At 34.4% G+C, this 23907-nt stretch overlaps 1 protein-coding gene across 6 annotated transcripts in view; it reads left to right on the forward strand.

The window, feature by feature from the left end:
* LOC149789623 (band 3 anion transport protein-like) overlaps positions 1 to 23907 on the forward strand; it is a 256790-nt gene that overhangs the window by 183163 nt on the left and 49720 nt on the right. For 5 of the 6 annotated variants that reach the window (XM_089971657.1, XM_089971656.1, XM_089971658.1 and 2 more), the window contains 2 exons: positions 6649 to 6726; positions 17252 to 17438. In XM_089971657.1, coding sequence (XP_089827783.1) covers positions 6649 to 6726; positions 17252 to 17438 — 265 coding nt within the window. The remainder of the gene's footprint in view (positions 1 to 6648; positions 6727 to 17251; positions 17439 to 23907) is intronic. The other variant, XM_089971659.1, reaches the window with a different exon arrangement.

Below are 23907 nucleotides of genomic sequence, written 5' to 3' on the forward strand. Positions count from 1 at the left end.
ATATATATAATTATTTTTAGGTTATTTTCAGTACCTGTGTGTCAGCATGTCTTCCCCACCCACTGCTTGTCAGTGCAAGCAGATGAGTTGATCTTGTTAGTCCAGGATTTGCATTGAAATTGCATTATGGGAGATGGTATCATACTGTAAATAATTTTTAAAGATCTGGTAACATAATGTAAATGTTGAATGAGATTTGGTAACATGATAGAGTACCTTGGTAGTGTTACAGTTACTTTGTATGTATTATTGTCATTATTATGACTGTTATGATTATTGGTATATATTTTAGTTATTTCATCATGGTATGGATTTTGGTTGATTGCAGGATTGAAGTGATAAATATTGTTAGTAATTCAAGAAAACTTTAATGTTGCAGGGGTAGAAAAATCCATGGCCCAGGAGCCTGGAACAGTTAAACCCTAATGCTGGGGTAGAAAAATCCATGGCCTAGGAGCCTGGAACAGTTAAACCCTAATGCTGGGGTAGAAAAATCCATGGCCCAGGAGCCTGGAACAGTTAAACCCTAATGCTGGGGTAGAAAAATCCATGGCCTAGGAGCCTGGAACAGTTAAACCCTAATGCTGGGCAACTATAATTCCCAATCTGAAAAAAATATTGAGAAACAATTGTGTTAAAATTATAATGGAATCTTGTATATTTTCCAGTGTAAAACATTTCATCATTGAATTGTACTTCATTGTATGTACAGCAGGGTGCCTGAATTATCTCCCCCATAACTCAGTAGTTGAGTATTGGATGATTGCTGTCGGTAAGAGGCCACATTAATTCCCATCTGTCAGCAACCAATCTTTGATCAAGTAATCTCAGTCCATGCTACTGGCTGCTGAAGAATAAGATTCATGAATGTTTGTCTTTTGTCATTATGCCAATATATGGTAGCAGTTTCTTTCATCTTGGGCTTGTCATACAGAATGCCTATGATATAGTACTAACTTGGCCTGTTGAAGAAATTTGTACATGTTGTATGTCACATTTTGCTTCTGCTGGCTAACTTAGCTAATAGTGTCAGATTAATAATGATTATGAGCTGTAATGATGTAAAAACAAACATAAAATATGGATGAGTTTCTGGCTGGTGCTGGCTTACTACTAACTGCTGTCAGAGAAAAAATCTTCATTACAGAATGGAAATGGTTCAGTTATCTTTATTTGTTGAGCTCAAAAAGATTCAATGCATGTGTTAAGTTGTGATCTTTCCATCAGCAGGACTTTTGGAAGTTAGGAGCAATATGAGCAATTAGGAATAACTATATATATGTGAAGTTTGAGTAACTACTGTACATATATATATACATGTTCAAATAAATATTGTTTGATAAAAAAAATTATGTCCATCAATAACAGCTTTTTGCTTTTCATTTATGCAGTTGTTAATTTTGTATGGATGAAAGAATATAGGCAAAATGTTATTTTTCAACACATTTCGAAGTAAAGAATTGTAAATGCAGGAACAAAATGTTCTTAGTATGATGGTGTTGGAAGAATTAGACAATATGGTCATTTCTCTGTTAGACAATATGGTCATTTATCTGTTAGACAATATGGTCATTTCTCTGTTAGACAATATGGTCATTTCTCTGTTAGACAATATGGTCAATATTATTTTTCCATTTTCCTCTCATTTTATTGGTGGTTGCCACTGTAACTTTGTGTCACTTGCCATATTCCACAAAGCTGAGTGGTCAAATGCATGTTTACCCTTTCACATTCACAGCAGAATTAAAAAATTGGATATTTTGCAGAGAAATTCGTAAACTGCAAAAGAAACTTATGATACCAGCGGGAGTGGGGCACCAAGTGGCTGAGTGGTCTAAAGCGCTCAACGTTATGGATCATTGCCATCTCACCTCTGTCTGTATGGGTTCGAGTCTCAGGTTTGGCTAGTGTGGGTATTTGAGAAAGCTTGCCAGTAGCTTCTTGTGGGTCGGTGGTTCTTTCCAGGATTTTCCTGGGTTCATTCTCCACCATTTATACTGGCCACCATGTATAGCCTATCTTGTGCTGAAAAATGGCATTAAACCCTACAACAACAACAACAACAACCAGGGGGATTGTACAACTTGAACTCAGCTGCAAACAGCAGAATTAAAACATTGGGTACTTTGAAAAATACAAAACAAACTTACGATACCAAGGGGACTTCTTCCAAACAGTAATAATGGCTTAAAGAATGCATTAAATGGCTTCAATGACCAAGACCAGTGGGTGTATTTGATTATATGGCTTTCATTTCAAATGTGCATGGAACATGTCCTGAATACATAGTTTATAGTGGTGAAATGCACAAATATAAAACAGGGACTGTGCTTATTGCAGAATCAGTACCACCCCTTCTAATTTTAGATTAAGTGCTTGAAATAAAATGATTTTATGTAATTTGCAAAGATTAATAATGTTCTTTTGCTTTAGTAATTTTTTTGCATAAAATCTTCAAATAACTGCTTATTTAACCAAGACCATAATGCATTTGCTTATAAGACATGACAACGGTTTGAGGTTGACACTGTTGCTTCACAGAACAGATTCGATGGCACTGTAGATATAGAAAAAAAAAATGGTTCTGTGCTGTTCACCAGTGGGCATGTTTTATACAGGATTATATGTGATAATTGGATGTTGATAATCCTGAGTGCAATTAAGCTTTATTTGATTTCCTAATCAACGTCCATATGCCCTACCTGAAGCAGTTTTTATTCACTTTGCAATCAGTTCATTATTTGCTTAATCATTTCTCACAATTTGTAACCCAATAATATCCCAGATCATATATTAACATGATTTGCACACTATATCTGGAACACATTGGTAATAAGGTTAATGAAGAACAAACAAAGCAGTCAAAGTTGCCCCCCCCCCCCCCCCAATTTCCATATAATGACTTGAAATATTACGTCAATCAACATGTTCCTTTAGATGTATACTAGGCAAAATAAGTGAAATAGAATGCATAAAAAATGAACAGATAAAAACAATTATAATTTAATTGAAGATTATTTACACTTGCCTGCAGATCTTGTAAAACTGAAAATGACAGCATGTCCACAATTGAAAATGTTTTTTTGCATATGGCCAGTGTCTGATGAGAATAATACTTAAAAAAACAGTGAAAAAGTAATAGCTATAACAAAAATAAGGAATATATACATGTAATCAACTAATTCTTGCCACCTTTGCCTGACAATGTACCTTGCACAGGGTTACACTAAACTAAAATGCACTGGTACATAACCCATTAGCTACAAAGTAATAACTCTACCAGCTGACGTATGCTGCTCCTTCTTCATTAACACAAAAGTATTCAGTCAGTCAGGGATTTGAGCCCAGTATCACATTATCTACAAATATATGTAACAGCAAGGTATGTACCCAGTCTAGGATTTGAGGCCAGTATTCCTGTATCTTGAAATGTACGACAAAAAGACATACAGCCAGTCTGGGATTTTAGTTCAGCACCCCTGTATCTCCAAACATTTAACAGAAAGACATGCATCCAGTCTGGATCTCTAAATTTATTCGACACACAGATATGCATCCAGTCTGGGATCTGAGCTCAGTACCCCTGTAGCTTAACTGTTTCAGTTTCCTGGTTCTGTCAGGGTTCACAGACTTAAAGTAACCGGGTGTTTTCCATTTTGTTAATAGGGTAATATATCCATCCATACCTTGATATCTCATGTGTGGTAAACCTACTTTTATTTCCATGCTTTATTTTATTCCTGTACTTAAGGGAAACCTCACAACATGCACATAGTACATTTTAATTTGTATCATTGTTCTCTGGTCCCAGATTTTTTCCCAAAGCCTTCTACTATGAAAACAAAGACATTTTGGATTCTAATTGTCAATTAAGCACTAAACTTAATTAACTTAATACCTTAGACATAATTATAACATGAGGTTAGTCTGTTGTAATTAAGCAATGTAAAGCCATACTGAGTAAGCTAAAATCCAGCATTCAAACTTATACTGATGCTATGAAAGCTTAATTATCACATATATCTATTCTAAAAATTGACTTGTTGTTGACACTTGGCAAAACATACACATTTATTAGTGTGTGAGAGAACAGATCTGATTTTTTTTCACTGAAAACAGTGACCCCCAATAAACTGAAAACCCCTCCAAACCACAGAGGTTATTTGGTTCCAAAGGAATTTTGGTGTTGAGAGGTTTTACTGAATATTTTTTTGTAAAAATCTAATTGGGAATTCAATTAAAATTATAATTTTTAACAGTCGTTAGAAAATAATGATGTAAATAGTAGAAGATCAGTGAAATTGAGAGTCACATAGATGTCTAACATCGGTAAATGAAATTACAAACATTTAGTAGCCACAAATAAAAGTAGGTTTTCAGCATCATGAAAAATGAGAACAGTCCATATATTCTTGTTAGGTCAGATGCCAAGTATCTTAAAATTATTACTGGCAGTTCACTTAAGTGCATGCCATCATTTTTTTATGGTGGGGAGCATAGTGTTACTCTTATCCATTCATCCATCTGTACGTCCGTTTTCTTGTCATACCATGTTAATACTTTGCATTTAGGTCATTCCAGGTATGGGGGGTGGGGATCCGTGTTCTGTGGTGTTTTATAATTCTCTTTAATACCCTTGGCCTTTATAAAGTCTTAGTGAGCATGTTGCATGGCCATGTGTCTCTTGCTCAGCCATCAACCTTTGCTTGCTTCCACTCTTGAGGCCACAGTTTTGTTCCAGTTTTAATCAAACTTGGAATTATAGGTTGATATCATTAATAATTTGAATAAGTTTGAATATGAGCAAGATCTGTGCATATTAATGAGGTGATATTGCTTCTGATAGGCTCTGTTTGCTGCCAGTTTGGAAGCCACATTTCTGATCACATTGTAATCAAACTCAAAATATATGCTTATGTCTCAAAAATCTCAGACTAGTTTAATAATGAGCAAGAGCCATGCATATTAATGAGGTGATATTGAATCTGATTGGTTGGGCTTGTTACCTCTCTGTGTCCCATATTTATGATCCAGTTTTTATCAGACTTGGGATAAATGCCTATGCCAGTAAACTGGACAAGTTCAGTAATGAGATATGGACATACTAATGAGGTGCTCTTGCATCCAATATAGGTTGAGGCTGTTAACATTCTGGAAGTCTTATTGCTGATCCAGTTGTGATCAGACTTGAAAGATGGGCTCATCACATTTTGAGGATTTTGTTAGTGAACAAAAACCATGAATATTCATGAGGTGATCTAGTGCCTGATTGACTTAGCTTGTTAACCACTTTAGATTTCTGATCAGATTTTGATCTGATTTGGTATGTAAGCTTATATCATCAAGCTCCCTGATAAGATTGATCATTAGCAAAATTCATTAAATGTTAATGAGGTGATCTTGTACCAGATTGGCCGAGCTTGTGAACATAAAGAGGCCATACCTAGAGGCCATAGTTATGATTTTGATCAGATTTGTTATATAAGTTTATATCATAGATCACAGATGGGTCCAATTATGAGTGATATCTAAGTATATTAATGAGGTGACCCTTGAATTATGACATTGATACTCTACCATCTGCCATGCTAGAGGCAATATTTATTATGAGAATTTGATCAGATTTTATATGTAGGCTTACGTTATATAAGATTTTGAGTTTGATTATGAGCAACAACCAGCCATATTAATCTTCTCTGATTATCAGAAATTGTGCATACTCTAGAGGCCATATTTCTGTTCAGTATTTGATCAAATTACGAATGTTAGCTTATATCATCAAGCTCTCAGACATTCAGTTGTGAATGAGATCCATGCATATTGTTGAGGATCCAGGATGATCAGATGGTTAGAATCAATCCTGCTATCTTCTGGTCATGAGGCAAATTGCCAGCTGCTCTAAGCTGAGAAAGTGATCCTGCATATGCGATCTTGAAATGAGTGTTCACTTTAGCAACACTTTTAGCACCTTATCATGCTTAGAATGGAAACTTAATGCTTGTCTGTAGGAGATCAAGGCAACCGAGCCAAGACAGCCAGGGCAGGTATCAAACCTGCTACCTTGAATTATGGCTTTAACACTCTACCAACCTGAGCTACCATTGCTCCCCAGTCTCAGAGAGAAGATAAGTGATGCCAGCAATAATTGAATAGACAGTGTAGTAACTGTTTGCTCCAAACTTTAGTTTTCAGTTGGAATGGTTTCAATATACATGTATGTTTAAATTTGCTTTCACAAGCAACGATACATTGAGTACTGAAGTTAGCATTATCAGAAACACTTGGGCCTTGTGTTTTACAGAAGGACACTTTTTCATTAGGCCTTTTAATGTAAGATTTGTAGCAGCCACAGATTCCATGAAAATTGATACTACACACAAAACAACATGTGAATTCAGTCATTTCCTAAGAGTTGTATGTATATATCTTAAGCAAATGTATCAGTTGTAGCTATAAATTATTATTTTTGATTTATTCCAGACTTTAACATTGAATCAGATCAAGGAATGGAACAGTATATTATACAGTGCTTATTTCACAGTGCTTTGCTGTGCTGTGATTTTAATTCTAGTTTTAATATGACAAAACTTCTCCTTTTTTCCATTCTCACCACTAACACCTTTTGCTTTCATTAATCATCCTTTTCAGACATGTAGGGGAAAGTTTGGTGTCCCTTATTCGCCGCAACAAATCATTTTTGAATCTGAGGGGTCTCGATGAAGTCAGGTTGGGTAGTCTCAACGTTTTTAATGTAACCTGGTCACGGTGTTATTTTGGCAGATCAGATCTAGATAAACAATGTCAGTTATTCATGGTTCTCAAGTTTTAGCTTTGATTGCAGATCTTTTTGAATTGTTGAGTTTGAAACAATGATGTAGTAAATCTTTAAAACACATTTAATTTTACAAGTTAACGACTTATTGGCAATATCAAGATGAGGAAGTGGTAGATAAGTGCCTTTTCCATGGACACACTGTGGTAGCTTGCCTGGGTGGGTATTGAACTTGGGTCTGATGGATTACAAGTCTGATGCTCTCAGAACTGAGCTACCATGGCTCCCAGTTTGATTGGATTTAATATAGTCACTTTGCATATCTGCAGTCATGGGTTAGCAGTCACTTTGCATCTCAGCATTCATGGGTTAACAGTCACTTCACATCTCTGCAGTCATGGGTTAGCAATCACTTTGCATATCTGCAGTCATGGGTTAACAGTCACTTTGCACCTTTGCAGTCTTGGGTTAATAGTCATATTTGCATCACAGCATTCATGGGTTAACAGTCTTTTCACATCTCTCCAGTCATGGGTTTGTAGTCACTTTGCATCTTTGTTGTCATGGGTTAAGTCACTGGTTAAATGCACATTCCAGAGGAAGACATTTTCCATTCAAGAACAGTGATTTCTTCTGAATTCATCAGTTTCTTCTGCTCCCCAAAATTTTCTTGACCATGGATCCATCTAAAACACTTCCTGTATGTCCTTGACCTTGACTCCATTTAGAACATTTGGTGTATGTAGTTGGAACTCGTTTTTCACTCAGGGCAATATCAGTTATGTGTCAGATTTTGCCACCCACCTTGTTAATTCTAGGGACAGTATTTATTTGCCATCATTTTTCTGTGGGAGTCTAATACTGACCTTGGACGGTCATGGCAGCTGTTCCATATTTCTGTGCTTCTATTCCCACCATCTTACAAACCATGTTTCACTTGCATATTAAATGCTTGAAAAATAATGATATTTTAACCAAAGTAACCTTTACCCAAAATGCTTTTGATATCTGACAATTTTTATCAGATCTGAACTGCAATTCTGTTGCCAAGTATGACTTAACATGTGTATTCTATTGCCAGATATGTTATAGCATGAGTGTTATACTGTATTAATATGTCACCTCTATTACTCCTACTCTCTCTTGCTTGGAATAAACAATTATATAGTACATTGGGATTGAAAATAAACAAGAGTTAAAGTTGAAAACTGTATAAATGATAAGACACCATGTGTATATTCAGTTTCTAGATGAAAATTTGCCAATTTAATATTGAAAATTTAAAATTTTGAATGCCATCTTGTAAAATTAGGTTTATTTGATTTATTGCTTCTTTCGTGACTTGATTTTGTATCTTAGAGTCAATAATCAAGTTGTTTGCTGCTCATACAGAGTCATCAATTGTAAGACTGTACAGCTTACACATGATTTGTGATTGATGGGTAGCCTATCAAATTTAGAATTACACACAGTATCATATTGTTTGCATGAAAGTTTTGTATTCAACAGTCCACAGTTAAATGAAGAAATTGTTTTATCTTGAATTTCTGGAAATTCTTTTTAGCCATTAGAGTGTCAGTCCAGTAAAGGGACACATTTCAGATTTTTATCAAGATTTTTTGTATTGTCCTGTATATCTTATACATTGTCTTGCTAAATTTGCTTATTTTGAACATCATCTCCAAATTTACATGCCCTGGACCAGTTTCATGGTGGCAAGAAGGACTTATAAATGTCTCCAAATGTTTCCATCTGCATACACAAACCACACAAAACATTTAAGCTCTTCATAAAAATAATGAACAGAATTTGGTCAGATTTAACAATATCATAGCACGGTGGGCTTTTAAATTTGTACAGATGATACCATCACTATTTTAAAAAAAGAGAACACCAACAACTTTTCAAATGCCACTAAACAGAAGTAGATGAGATTTGAAGAAATCATCTTAGTATGAAGTGGTTTCCAATTGATGCTGATCTGCCATCAAATATGGCTCCTGTTACTAAATTTAAATTACTTCTTCTCAAGAATAATGTTTTGATACAATTTGTTAACATTGTTGCATAAATGGGTTTCAGATTTATACAATACTGTTGATAGAAATAGACACATCTTTTCAATGACTTCCTCAGTAGATGACCAGATTACTTTTGTATGTAGTTTAAATGGATTTTACAAAATTTGACTTGTTAAGTAAGACAGTTTATCTTGGGTTTGGTTTTGGGGAGGTTAATTTTTTTGGATAGCTACTCTAGATATTAAGTGTTTCACAAACATAAATGTTGTTTTCTTTAAATAGAACAATATTTTTATCATGTCAGATTTAAGTGAAATAATCAGTTTTGTATTTTCATTTTGATTTATTTGTCTTGTTTTAAATAAATTCATTTAAATATTTTATTTCAACACTACTTTAACTACAGTATTTGTGTTTTCTTTGCCCTTGATTGCACCTAAACTTGAAGCAATTTAATAATTGTTTATTCCATGGCTTTCAGTTTGTAGTAAGAGGTATCTTTTAGTTTTCTGCCAAGCATTACATTCTGCTTATATTCTCTTAACTAATTAGTATTAATTAGTGTTGCTTTTTTTGCTGATTCTTGATAACTCTCTGGTTCACTGATGCCGACTCTTCATCATGATTACTTATTAAGGTAATTAAATTCACCAAGTTCACTCCACCATGCTACATTACCTTTGTTATAGTAACATGCCAAGCACAGTGCAGTGTTTGAACCAGAGGTCATATGATAGACCATAAGGCATATGCAACTAATATTATACAGTTCAGTTACTAAGTATCATTTATTTTCCTTGGGCTCAGTTTTCTTCGTTTTGTAAAAAAAGAAGGCATTTTCATGGGTACTTAAATTCGAAGTTTTGCATGTCAGCATTTGCAGATTAGTAGGTATTTAATTACATGGTTTAACCTCTACAAATATCCAAAAAAAAGAATACAAAAGAATAAAACTATGCCGATGCAAATGGCAGTCACTTTAGTGTTTATAGCAATACTACCACCTGTATGAGCATGAATCAAAGACCTGGCAAGTTCAATACTTAGTGTGCTTTCGACAACCAAGTGAATAGCATTAGTCAAAGCCAATGCAGCCAACAACACTAAAACAATACTTACATCTCTTTGAGCACAAATAAAACACCTGTCAAGATTAATCACTTTTGCCGTGTTTTCATTTGAGTGCTCAACAACAAAGGAAGCCAACGCAGCCAACAACACTTGGCCAATTGATTATTAAAGTACATATAAATGATCTCTTACTTAAACCACTGTCCATCAAGTTGCACCATCAGAACTTTGTGATGATCATGGAATTAACACAGTGGCTTAAGAGTGGTAAAATTCAACTTAGACCCCCTCTTGGTTTCTGGACTTCCTTACCTGTCTGTGGCTGCGAACACGGCGCAAGCGCTTGCTTACTAGGCAGCTGATGTTTGTGCCTGCCCTTGTACAGCCCAACTTCAACCACTAGACTTGACAGTAAATAAAGAGTACAAAGACGAGTTAAATTCACACTTCCACGAGTGGTATGCTCAACAGGTCATGGATGCCATTATGGAAAAAGAAGTTACTGGTGATGATCAGTATACAGTATTAGTAAACCTTGCAACATCATTAATCAAGCCAGTTTACGCTGAATGGATAATTGCAGCTCACACGACAATGAGTGAAAGATCAAACCTAACTATCAGTTGTTTTGAAAAAGCTGGACTTGTTTAATTCAGCAGTTTGGGGATTATTTACCTGAAAAACATGAGTACAATGAGACTTGACACGATGTTGTTACAGTGGCTTTGTCCGAAATCTGTGAAGTGTGAGCTTTAAAACTCTGCTGTAATTAGTGTATATACATTTCATTAATGATTGTGTTTCAGGAAATAGTTATGGTATTTTAGAGGATTGTTCTTCTTGGATTGAAAATGCAAGGATAAAATGAAATGTGCTTTCGGAAGGATTTAAATGTTTCAACAACAGTTGTATTTGAATGAAGGATCGATTTGATTATGTATTAAATTTAATTTTCACATCCTGTTTTTTTTGTATTTTTTTCTTTCATTTTCAGTATTACTATTGTTTGAATACCTTATGCTTTTTGTCTATTTTCTCTCTATCCTTATTTACCTGACATAATGATTTAAGGCAGGGAGTGTAAAAAGTTACAGCTATTGGATACCTTATTGAATGTTTGCATTGAAACAATATAAAATGATTTATAATTCTTGTTTCAAAAGGTTGTAAGAAAAAAACAAACACATGTAAACGCTAACATTTCATTACCAGATTACAGTATTGACCTTGATTTATCAAATACTAGTAGCTGTGTTAACTTATAGGAGTGAAACACTACGAAAATGGGGGGCGGTGTCATCATCTTACATGGTTCATTTTTTGTTGGGGATTTAAATTTGTGGTTTGGGGCAACAACGCAAAACCACGAAAATTGGTCCCCCACGAAAATTGATGACACTACAGTATCTTTTTTTAATAGTGAAAGGGACACCCAAGAGTCATCATTATCTGACATTCCTTGCCATTATATATTGTTATTGCAGTAGTGAGTTCTAGTGACCTAGTTTTACCAACTTGTTCCTAGCTATGGATCTATTTCTTGTACCTGAACTATAAGGTTACAGTGAGCTCCAAACTTCACTAAATTATACAGAGTTTTGTTTCACATTAGATAGACACCTTCTCATCTACTTTTCAGGTCACTGTGACCTGTTACATACAAGTCCTGCCCATGTTCTTATTGTAGTAAATTGCATCAACATTTGTTCTGTTCTTTTATTTGATACCATGAGGTTAAATCGTTGAAATTTTGACCTAGTTTTTAGGTAAACTAGATCATGTTCAAGAATGAAATACATTTAAGTTCTTTGTAAGGCTTTGAATATGCATGATCGATAATAGCCAAGTATTCTGTAATTTCTGTATGTTTCGAACATAGGTAAACAAAAACTGATTCTATGTTCCTGATCATAATACATCATTCTATCTTAGAGTAGAATCGGTCTTGAATGACCTTCTGAGGTGGTCTTTCCTGGTAGGTCATAATGCTGTGTATTGGGGTTTTGGTCACTCAAGACAGGTGGTCTCATAGCAGTGGTCTTTTAAGATAGGTTTTTACTATATACTGCCATTCACAGTTATCCCTTTTAATAATACCATTTATGGTAAGGAGAAAAGTTTACTGTTATAGTGAGGTCACCTTTTAATGAGAGCAGTGTACACCCAGATTTACCTGTGTATTATGTTATGGCACATCTGGGTTAGCACAGTCTGCATTTGGTTGTGTATTACACATGGTTAACACAGTACGTACAGTGTTCTGGCCCTTACTACAACAATGTTGAAGGTAACTATCAGAGTATGCCGAGGTACCCAGTATATGTGAGGTTGCATCATACAGGGGTATTACAATTAGATAATATGATAGATGACCACCTTATATAATGGGAATGTTTTATACTAAAATGTCTTAAAGTGAAGGTTGACTGTACTTGTAACATTTGAACTGTATCCAATGGGATCTTTTCATCAACAAGAAAATTGTCAGTCAGACTAAGTGTGGAATTTATTGTAGCCATATTTGGATTTATTTCATTATTTTAAGTTAGTACATTGAAGAGATTGAGAATAACGTAAATTCGTAATTTGTAATTGATTTACAAAGGTTTCAGTTTTGTTGGTCTGAAAATCCTGGACATGCATGAGACAGAAACAGTATACTTATGGTAAATTTTGTCACAAGCTTTTATAACAGGCATTTTGATTGGCTAAATTTGCATCATGTGATGCAGAAAACTAGAAATTATTAGTTCATCACACAAAAAAGGAACCACTTTTGTTTTCATGCACCATTCATGTATGGTTTGACAGTATTTGTAAATGGCGGTTAAAATACCTTTCAGCTATTGTGTTCTTCAGCACCATAATCATGCATAGAACTATTTGTAATGATAATAATTGAATTTCATTCTGGCTCTTGCATGTAATCACCTTTCATGCTAATGACTTTATAATTCTGTAAAATATGAAGTTTAATTCTTAAGACATCTTTTTATTTAATATTTAAGTCACAAAATGCATGTAAATTTATACCAATGAATAAATGCAAATTTCAGTGTTTAGTTAAACACATTTATAAAGATGATTCAGTCATGTACCAAGGTTATCAGTTGAATCCTACTGTAAACTGCACAGACCTACATATGTTGTCACATAATGCGCCAGCAGATCTGGGTCTATGCAGTTAGGCATATTCAGCAGAACAAACAGCATAGGCCCTGATCTGTCAGCACATTTGGTGACATCAGGTCAGGGTTTGTGTTGTTTGCGATTGGACTCGACATGTGAGTATATATGGGGTATCTCTGTCTGTGCATCAATTTTTGGTATAAATATATTGAAAATAGTTCATTGGCCAGCTATTTTGGTTGAATCGTGCATGTTTGCATGCTCTCTGTGAAAACACAGTGGAGATAAGGAGAACCTCTGTAAATGCATGTGTTAGTTAGTGCATGTTGGTTTGAATTGGTACATAATGTATATAAAAAAAAGAGCTTGTATTTTGCTTATTGATGAGAAAACGATTTCTTATTTTTCATCCCTTCGAAAATTTTATGAACATGCAGCTATATTTTTGTTTAACATGTGCAAAAATGTTCTTCCATTTTCATTTATTTTTTTATTTATTTGTTAGAAATCATTTGCTTACTCTGATGCTATTCTATGGAATGAGCTTTGTTGCAAAAACCATATGATGCTATTCTATGGAATGAACTTCCTTGAAAAAACCATATGATGCTATTCTATGGAATGAACTTCCTTGCAAAAGCCATATGATGCTATTCTTTGGAATGAACTTCCTTGCAAAAACCATATGATGCTATTCTATGGAATGAACTTCCTTGCAAAAACCATATGATGCTATTCTATGGAATGAACTTCCTTGCAAAAACCATATAATGCTATTCTATGGAATGAACTTCCTTGCAAAAACCATATGATGCTATTCTATGGAATGAACTTCCTTGCAAAAACCATATGATGCTATTCTATGGAATGAACTTCCTTGCAAAAACCATATGATGCTATTCTATGGAATGAACTTCCTTGCAAAAACCATATAATGCTATTCTATTGAATGAGCTATCTTGCAAAAAACATGCATAAATACACTCAGATATACCATCAAATAATGTGGCACTAGGTATTTGTATTACCATGGTCATTGATGGGTTCCACACACCCAACTGGAGTCAGTGTAGATACACTCAGAAATGGCATCAAATGATGTTGGCAGATCTGGGTGTATCTACACTGTTGACTTTACTTTTGGTTTCATTAGAATTGTTTGAACCATTATCTGCCTGCCAACATTCTGTTTAGTTTACTATATGTGTGTTTGTGTGTGTGTGTGTGTGTATATATATATATATATATATATATATATATATCATTATTCCTTTAGTTTTAGTGGTAAAATTAGATTTCTTAAGTGTAAAAATACAGTTGTGCATAAGACCATGTTTGTAAAACAGTTGCTGTGATGATGAAGTATGTTATTTTTAAAACCACATATGTGCTGAAATTCAAAAGTATCAGTTTTAGCAGACCAGAGTCAACCCATATTGTTAATCTCTTTAATTTGAAGCATGCAATTTGGCTCTTAATTAAATGGTGCATAATACAAATAACATATTTGGGTGTTTGCTGTTTCTTTCTTGGTTGCACATTACAGATATGTAAGTATGTCGTACATCATGAAATTATACGCACAATTTTCATTTTCTAACTGATATTTTTTCTGTTCATTTTATATTTTACTAGGTTAGCATAGTTCAGCTGCATTGCTAACTGTATGATTCATAGCGGGAAAAAGTATAAAGGAAATGCTTTTTTCATTATTATAATACTGTATTCACTAGTTTGTTGAACTAACTGGTTTCAGGTCGTAAGTCTATGTAATATATGCACTTCATTAGTGATCAGTATTGGTAGGTATGTTGTAACGGAAATTTGCGCTAATTTTCATGTTCTACGTCTTATATCATACTTTTCAGGATAATTCATTTGAGATGACATTATTCAGCAATTCTTGTCATTATTATTGTGGTGGTAACTCGGTCACCCACTATGGCATAACACTTAGGAATGACACATTGCTGTGTCAGTGTGTATTGTGAAGTCCTAGCGGTGTTACATGGCAGTGTCATTGAGTAATGTCAAGTCCTAGCAGTAGTGTCAAGTAGCAGTATGTTACATGTTTAGGCTCTAAAAGTGAAGACAACAAGCTTTATAAAATTTAACAAATAATTTATTTCCAATGTAAAAATGAAGAAAAAAAACTTATATGGTTTTAAGAATTAAATCCAAAAATAATCCAAGAATAATGCAAGATTTAAAAATTATTAGTCCTATTAATATAATGTTCTAATAATTTGAGTTCAATTCCAAAATGGAAGGCAATGATGTCTACTGTAGCCTGTATATCCCTGAAGTATCAACAGTTCTTTGCTGAACTATAGAAAATAATCCGGTGTTTTAATTTAAATAAATGTCTTTGTCCAAGAATTCTGTATAAGCATTCAAATATTTTCAGGAAAAAGAATTAATGATCCATAAAATAAAAATTTCAACTCAGCTTGTCACAAGAAACACCTTTCAGTGTTGAAAATAAAATGCACAACTGATATGTAAATTCTTTATAGGAAAATGTTATACAGTCTAAGATGCAAAATTGATCCCCTTATGAGGGTCACATGATCACTTTCCAGAACAAGGTAAAAGCTATTTAAATGTCTATGGTTACATATTCCAGTACAGCCTCGATCTCACTCTGTGTATCTCACATAATAAAAAAAATAAAACTGTTACTAATTTTGAATCAAGGTCAGCAACTAGGTCAGCATTATGTGTTTGACTAAACAGTCAGGTCAAACTAATTTCTAGAAAATATAAAATTCCAGTAAATAAAATTACATTACTTTAACATGTAATGAAATAAAAAAAATTAAAAGTTATTAACAGACAATTAAATTAAATCTAATATAAATTAAATCAAATATACATAACAAGTACCATTGAGCAATGTAAAGTCCTAGTAGTGTCACTGAATAATGTAAACGCGTTGATATTATGTTAGAATCTTAAAAACATTTAGTTGACATAATATTCATGTTTCACACAAACTGACATTCTTGTACAATCTATCATTAGCTCATAAAAATAATTTGCATTAACAGTATTTAAAAATAAAAATCTAAAAAGTATGATGAAAATGGTAATTAAATATACAGCACTCCCTCATTATATCATGGTAGTTGAGGTCCAGAGATGGTGACTGCATTAGGTACTGACTGCATTGTGGTGAGAATTATAAAATTAATTGATGGACCAATTAAAAAATACATACATTTTTAGTCACAAGTCTGTAGCTGGACTGCATTGGATCCAAAATTAAGTTATTGAAAAGGACTTTATAATGAGAAAGTGCTGTATTTCTATTGTCGTAAGATTATTGTTATTGCAGTATGTGAACATTTGTGAAAGATCAGACCTATATTCCATAAAATGTTTCTTCTTTTCGGAATGTTTTTGTTAAAATTGTATATTTTAAGATATAAGTGGATTTAATTATTGAAAATTAAATTTTCTTCCATCACACATTTTAGCAGTTACCTGACATGTATTACCATAAATTGTATGAATATGCAAATCTTTTATCCATTATCTTCACACTGTAGTGTCTGTGATATTAGATATCCTACATGTCTGTCTGCTTTATTGTCCATTGGTCTATCGATGTGTTTGGCATTTGTTTTCATAAACTGCTAGATAGAAATTTGTCACATTTTCCTGGTCATACATTACCAATAGCCAGTTTGGATAGGGTATTAGTTTTGGTTCCCTTCCCAGAAGGCTTTAGAAGGAATGTTAAAATAGACAATTCACGTATAGTGATATTTCTAATATTTTAAACCAATGATTAATAAATGAATTGGTAGATGTGTGTGTGTGTGTGTGTGTGCATGTGTGTATATATATATATATATATATATATATATATATATATATATATATATATATATATATATATATATATATATATATTGATTTTGGATTGTGACACCTGAGTTACCCAGGTGGAAGTCAAGGCAGTAGGATTGGAGATAAAGGGTTGAAATTGATGCTATTTTCAATTAGTATTCAATAAAAATAACCGTTGTGCATTTGTAATGGCAATTATTTTGTATGGTCATTAGTTATTTTAAATAAACTAATACCAAAAAAAGAAATGCAGAAATGAGTTAGAGAGTAAAAGGAAAAGTGACAGGAAAAGGAAGAACAAGGTTGACTTTAACATTATATTGTATAAATTATTTTCATTTTATTTACATTACCTATCAAGGGTATTGGATAGATAGTTCACAATTTACAATATTTTTTATAGGCATCAGAGAGACGAACTTTCCCTGATGAAGACATTGACTTCATCCACGAGTTTCCATACCAGCCCCTCATCACAGAATGTTGCATCTATCAATCGCTCCATGTCAGAACCAGATGGCAAACAGATGGAAAATCACGTAAACATCAAAGTGCCATCTTTCGTTAAGGTGGATATGGACAATAATTTGGTATGATTATTTAATTTTAAAATAATTATCTTAATAATCATTCATTAAGATTAACTATCAAGTTTCATGTATGATATTTAATTTTGTGGTGTTCTTTAAATATAATTTGACTGGACAGGTCCGACTTAACATTTTTCTGCTATGAAATGACATCAGGTATTACAATTGACCTTACGCCAGAAGGTAGATCGCTCCGCCTACCGAACACGTGACTTGACAACATCTTAACCTCCGACAAACATTCTGTGAAAATGGCGTGCGTGATAACATTAAAAGATGTACCAGACGATATTGGTGAGCAATATTTGCCATATGAAACAACATTGAGACAGAGACAGAAAGCAAGAGCATTTATCCATCGGTATGCGGAGAACTCGCCCCCAAGTATCTGGAGAAGACGCCCCAGAGTGGTTGGAGAAGTCACGCGAATTGGTTGGAGAAGTCATCCCAAAGCTTGTCACCCAAATAACCTTTTTATAACACAATTAAGTCATCTTTTACGTGATTCATATATATATATATACACACGCGTTCACACAAGAGATATTAAGTAAATTAAAGCAACGTCATAGTAATATTTATAAGGACGAAATTAAGTCTGTATTTAATCTAATGACTGATGACAGTATATTGATTAAAAAGGATGATAAGTCAAACACTATTATTATTGTAAATCAAGATGATTGTTAAAGAAGTTGAAAGTCAATTAGAAATTAAATAAGAAATTTCAACATGCAATAATGAGATCGCTAAAAATAATAATTCCGTATATGAGGAATTTGATACTATCCCTCTTAACATACATACACCTCAATTCTACATATTACCCAAAACTCATAAAAATCCTGACCATAATTTACCTTTAAATTTTCCAGGACGACCCATTATATCAGGTTGTAATTCATATACTGAAAACCTATCCAAATTTATTGATAGTGTTTTACAACTTTAATGAATCCCTTCTTCATACATTAAAGATACAACTACTTTCATTAAAAAGTCGAAGTATATTCCACATCTATCTGATAATTTAAATCCTGGTATCATTAGATGTAACATCACTATATACCAACATTCCGCATGCAGATGGTATTGAAGCGTGCAAATATTTCTTTGATAACAATCCTAATAATAGCACACTATCTAGCAAAGATATTTGTAAAATAATAAAAACTTGTCTTGGAAAACAATTAATTTCAATTTAATAATACGAATTGCATACAGATAATGGGTATTAATATGGCTCATATATACTCTTTCCTTTCATGGGTGAATTAGAAAAGGATTTTATTCAAAATGAAAAGTTTAATCCATCTCTTTGGTTTAGATTTTAAGATGACATATTTTTTGATCTGGAAGCATTCAGCTGAAGAAATGAAAAAAATGATTGATCACCTAAATCATTTTCACCCGACGATTAAATTTACTTACACTGCATCTAGTACGCAAGTTTCATTTTTAGATGTAAATGTAATTAAAAGAATGCATCTAATGATTTGAAGAGCAGAGCAAAAGGGACAGATAACACTTATTTTTCGTTAAGTACAGAAGCGGAGTTGATCAAATGGAAAAGTTGAAAAATTGCGTATTTTATAAATTGAAGAAGTTATTAAGTTGAAGAAAAGCAGCAATAAATAAAGCCTTAACCATGTGGCTATATCTCAGAATCACTATATATGATCCTTGGGGCGACTTCTCCAGACGAAGTGGGGCGACTTCTCCGAACCGTTGCGAAATTTGTAAATATATACAATAGCCGAGTCGATATCGACAGAAGCAGCTTGTCAGAGGAAAATGGTGGACGTAAACAGCGTCTGGAGGTGTGTATAATAGCGCTCGCTGATTGGTCAATCAAGCAGAATGATTGACAACTGGCGATAGGTCAGTTGTGACTCTTTGGTCATAAACTAAGTACCGTATATACTCGTGTATAAGCTAAATAATTTAGGAAAAATTAAAGGCCTTGACAATGGGGGATTGGCTTATCCTCGGGCCAGTGTGTAAACTTGATAGTTGTTAGGTCTTTTTGTTGACTACTGTAAAGGCGGTAAATCTTGTGACACGAAAAAAAATTTTATTCCGTGTCCTAAGACATATGCATGTAAAAAAATATTTTCGGTGGCCTGACACTTATTGAAATGTTATCAAGTACTATGATTGATTTTGCTATTATTTTGCATGTGCATATTTTCTGATTTCTCCAAAATGAAATTAAATAAAGGTAAATACAGACTTCAGAATTCATGGGCTGGTTGAGTTTACCCAGGAGACCAGGCTAAACTCTAATGTATAGTACTTACAAGTGCAAAGCATGCATAGCGTCACTTAAATCCTTACTTAATCCCAAACATATTAGATGCAAATTTTGCTTTAATCATTGTTTTGACCAAATTGCATTCTTCCAGATAACATTTCAGCAAGTCCTTAATAGCTGTCTTTATATAAGTTGAATCACTCGCTCACGAGTTACTCATTTTCATTGATATAAGCAATCCTACAAACTGACGTAATATATATGAAAAGGTATGCATGTTTAATTGTACAAGGCACATAACCAGCATAACTTGCATGTTCCCGAAGAGTGGTAATGATAAAGGCTAAAATTCTCATTATAGATGAACTAAGATCATCATCAGTCTATGTTAGTTTTGTGTTTGGCTGAACATCAAACTTTCTGCACAATTTCAAGCTTGATGTTTCGGCGTCTCCTTTGTTGATAGTTGGTGGATTTGTCTTTTGTTTCCGACAGCAATACAGGCCAGTTAATCATTAAAACCCCAAAATTGGCTTGTTTGACCAGCAACTATACCAGTACATTGATGTGTAATTGTCAGAAATTGGGAGTTTTTTATTGGCATTTTTAAAGCCTTGTTTTCACTAAATATTGATCATCTTCTGAGTCTAATATGGGCAAAATTTGCAAAGGACTCAGTTTCTCCCTGTGACGTGCCTTATTTTCCCCCAGGACATACCCAGTTTTCATATTCTGATTAGCTGTGGTCAAACTGCACAATAGCTAAAGGTTAGTCTTAAATAAACAAGCAAGAAAGCCAGCGTGACTAATTAAAAGTTAATCCTTATTGATACAACTATTTTGTGAAAATGACTGGCCCTCCGTCATGATTCAGAGAAACCATGTTCTACACTACTGTGTGTTATGCAAGCGCTAACAATTGATTGGGAAATAAAGGATACCAATTTTGTTGAACTAAAGGTACCTAAATAGGCAGCCTCACGGTACCATACATGTGGCAACTATTTTCCCCTCATTGTATATCCGACCTTATTCCCTTATTGTCAACTCTTAAGGCATTTAGTATTTTCTACTATAAAACATACATATTTTTAATTAATATTTTGAGGACACATATGCTGTGTGGTATGTATTTTCATTCCTTCTTTTAATTTAACGATGGTAATTAACCTTCATGTATACGGTATAAAAATGCCATGTGCTCACTCATGTAAGTTTCTTTGGTGGGAATAGAGCTTGGTGGAATCGAACCCATGACCTACCACATCTGGGGTGGACTACACCTTCAAGAGTCTATTACAACTATATGTTGCAATATACCCCACATGACAGAACCTTACTGCTCAGTCTAATATTTCTAAAATACCTTGTGACCTAACCCATCCAGTAGGAATTAGCGTAATTTTTCTAAGATATCACCTGACTCACCTGTCCAATGGGAAAAAAAGCCCCAACACTTGTAAATATATTTAATAATAATAATTATTAGTGACTGTAAATTGTACCCACTTCAACCAAGACTAGAGCAATGCATAAGCTTTAGAAATTATAATAAAGTGATTCTTATGATTTCACCCATCCTGCAAATTGAAAGAAGACCTTGTAATGGTTGCTTGGGGGTGGGGTAGATTGGCTTGGGTTGGTTTGGGTTTTAAGGCAAAGCATGCTAGCCTAACTGTTGAACGATTAAATGTCGTCAAAAAACTTCCAAATGAAAATTAATGATCACTATGGTTTCTTACATTGGTGGCCAAAACTAAACTGGCTCAGAAAAAGAGGTTATCAGGTATATCGTGACAATAATAGAGTAGTACGAATTTTTATCCAGAATTAGTAGTTTTCATGATGACATCATAGCATTTGACATGCCTTTCGATTGACCTCATCCAAAATTGTCTGCATACTTTAAAATTGAAATTTTTCGTATGTATTTCTCAGGGCATGTAAATAATGACCTTTCAAAGGAATATGGATGTATGAATAACAAAATAAAGTGAACTAATATTGAACACCTACATGACCTGTATGACTTGTACTTTAGAGAAAGAGAAAAAAAAAGTATTGTAAAGATGCACTAGCACTTGGGTTCATGGAGCAGACATAGCAGTCTCTCTTTAACTCACTAACCCCAGGCACCATGTTTACACACTGCCTGCTGCTGAGCTCTGTAGCATCAGGGTCACTAAAAGTGGGTGGTATTATAGAAAGGTAGACAGATGTGGCTCTACAGTGATACCATATAATCTGGACGTTCTACTTGCACTACAAAATACAGAGGGAAAAACTTAATTTTATGGACCAATTTTTGTCCACAAAAAAATTTGCCTGTGGATGGAATCCGATTTTGTGTCCGGATTTTGGACTTTCTGGCTTCAGATCTATAGCACACTGGTCTGAACTGCACACAGGCAGGCATACCTTTGCAAAAAGTAGGATAAGGTGGGCATTTGGAATAAAGAGTGGTCTCGATACAATGTGTTAAGACCCCCCACTTTTACCCTTCTGCTCCTGTGCAAATCAATATAGCCAATGATAATGTTTCTAACACAATTATCATTAGGTTAACGGAATCTCTCTTCGAAGTCGATTTATTAGGATGTATTCAGAAATAGCCCCCCCCCCCAAATGTGTTTCCTACTCACATTTCAGGTGAAAATGACAAAAACCTCCAGGGGTTAATGAGTTAAGGAATGATATCACCAGAGGGAACCACTTTATGACTTAAGTTTTGTATGATTGCAAAAGCTTGGTTTGGTTTGCTGTTTTATGGCACAGCAATAAAAGAGCATTATTTAGTGCTGAGGCAATTGGAGTAAAATGCTTTGTCCATTGTCACACCATGGTAGCAGACCCAGGCTGGACCACTGGTAGGATTTGAACCCCTGTACCCTTTTGGTCGTGATTCTGGTATGTTAACCACCAAACCAAGATGGTTTCTATGGTAATGCACATGAGCTAATTATAAAAATTATACATTATTCAAGCATGCTAAGAAAGCTGCATTATGAGGGTTTGTCAGCAGGATAGCACAATGAAAAAAGGAGGATAGCTCATTTATGAGGATAGTTCAGTGAGGATTGGGATAGCTTAGCAAGAAGTTGGATAATATAGTTTGTAGGTTGTTCAACTCTTAGCTGATGGTTCACCAGTCAGTCAGGCCCCAGTCCTAACTGGCATAACTATCTGTTGGTTTTGCAAAAATGTCTGTTAACAGCTAATATTTAATGTTTCTTGGTGAACATGAAGTATACTTTTCCTTGTACTGTGTTTAGACTAGGAGAGCTTATGGGCTAGTCTGCTGTAAGCCATCTTCCATGTGTCTGCCCGTCAGCACAAGTTTGGTGTCACTAATCTAAACTACTTGCAGAATTGCCATGAAACTTTACAGTTTAGTTTCCTAGATGAAAACGGAGACCCTCAGTCATCCATTGTGACCACCATTGTGTCCATTTTGTTATCTCTATTCCTCCTGAATGGATGTTAGATATCTAAAAGACTTATTAAGATATCTAGTTGGTCCTACCTGAAAATGATGCTGTTCCAATATGGCCACCACATAAATTTATTATTGTACTGGATAGTTGTATTGACCTGGGGTGTTCACTAGAAGAATCCCATTGATTTGATCTTTGATATGGCTGTCATGGCAGCGATATTAAAATTGTTGTAAATGCTACACCTCCTGCTGAACCACTCCGGTGGCCCAGTGGTTAGAACACCTGCCTTGGATGTGGCAGGTCGTGGGTTCGATCCCTGGCTGAGTCATACCAAAGGCTTACAAAAATGGTACTAACGGCTGCCTCGCTTGGTGCTCAGCATTAAGAGGTTAGTGTTAGGACTGGTTGGCCTGGTGTCAGGATAATGTGACTGGGTGGGACATCATGCTATATGTCTAAGGCAATAAATATAATTTTAGATATACTAGACATCACTATAAAACTACCACACTGCAGACATTGTAGTGATATGAGGGATTTATTTTTTAAGCTATGTTAAAAATCCAAGTCACACACACACACACACACACACACACACACACACACTTACCGCACCTGAAAAGTAACTTGTATTGACATGGGTTTTTACGAGATGTCTGGTTGGTACTAAATAAAAAGGGCTCCAATCTGATTGCCAAATATTGCAGACACAGAGGCTGTCTTGAAAGTCTTGCTATCACTACTCCTGAATGGATGGTTATATCATTATGTGGTTTTC

The sequence above is a fragment of the Sinohyriopsis cumingii genome, chromosome 10 (assembly GCF_028554795.1).
Source record: "Sinohyriopsis cumingii isolate HCF-2022 chromosome 10, ASM2855479v2, whole genome shotgun sequence".
NCBI classification, from domain to species: Eukaryota; Metazoa; Mollusca; class Bivalvia; order Unionida; family Unionidae; genus Sinohyriopsis; species Sinohyriopsis cumingii.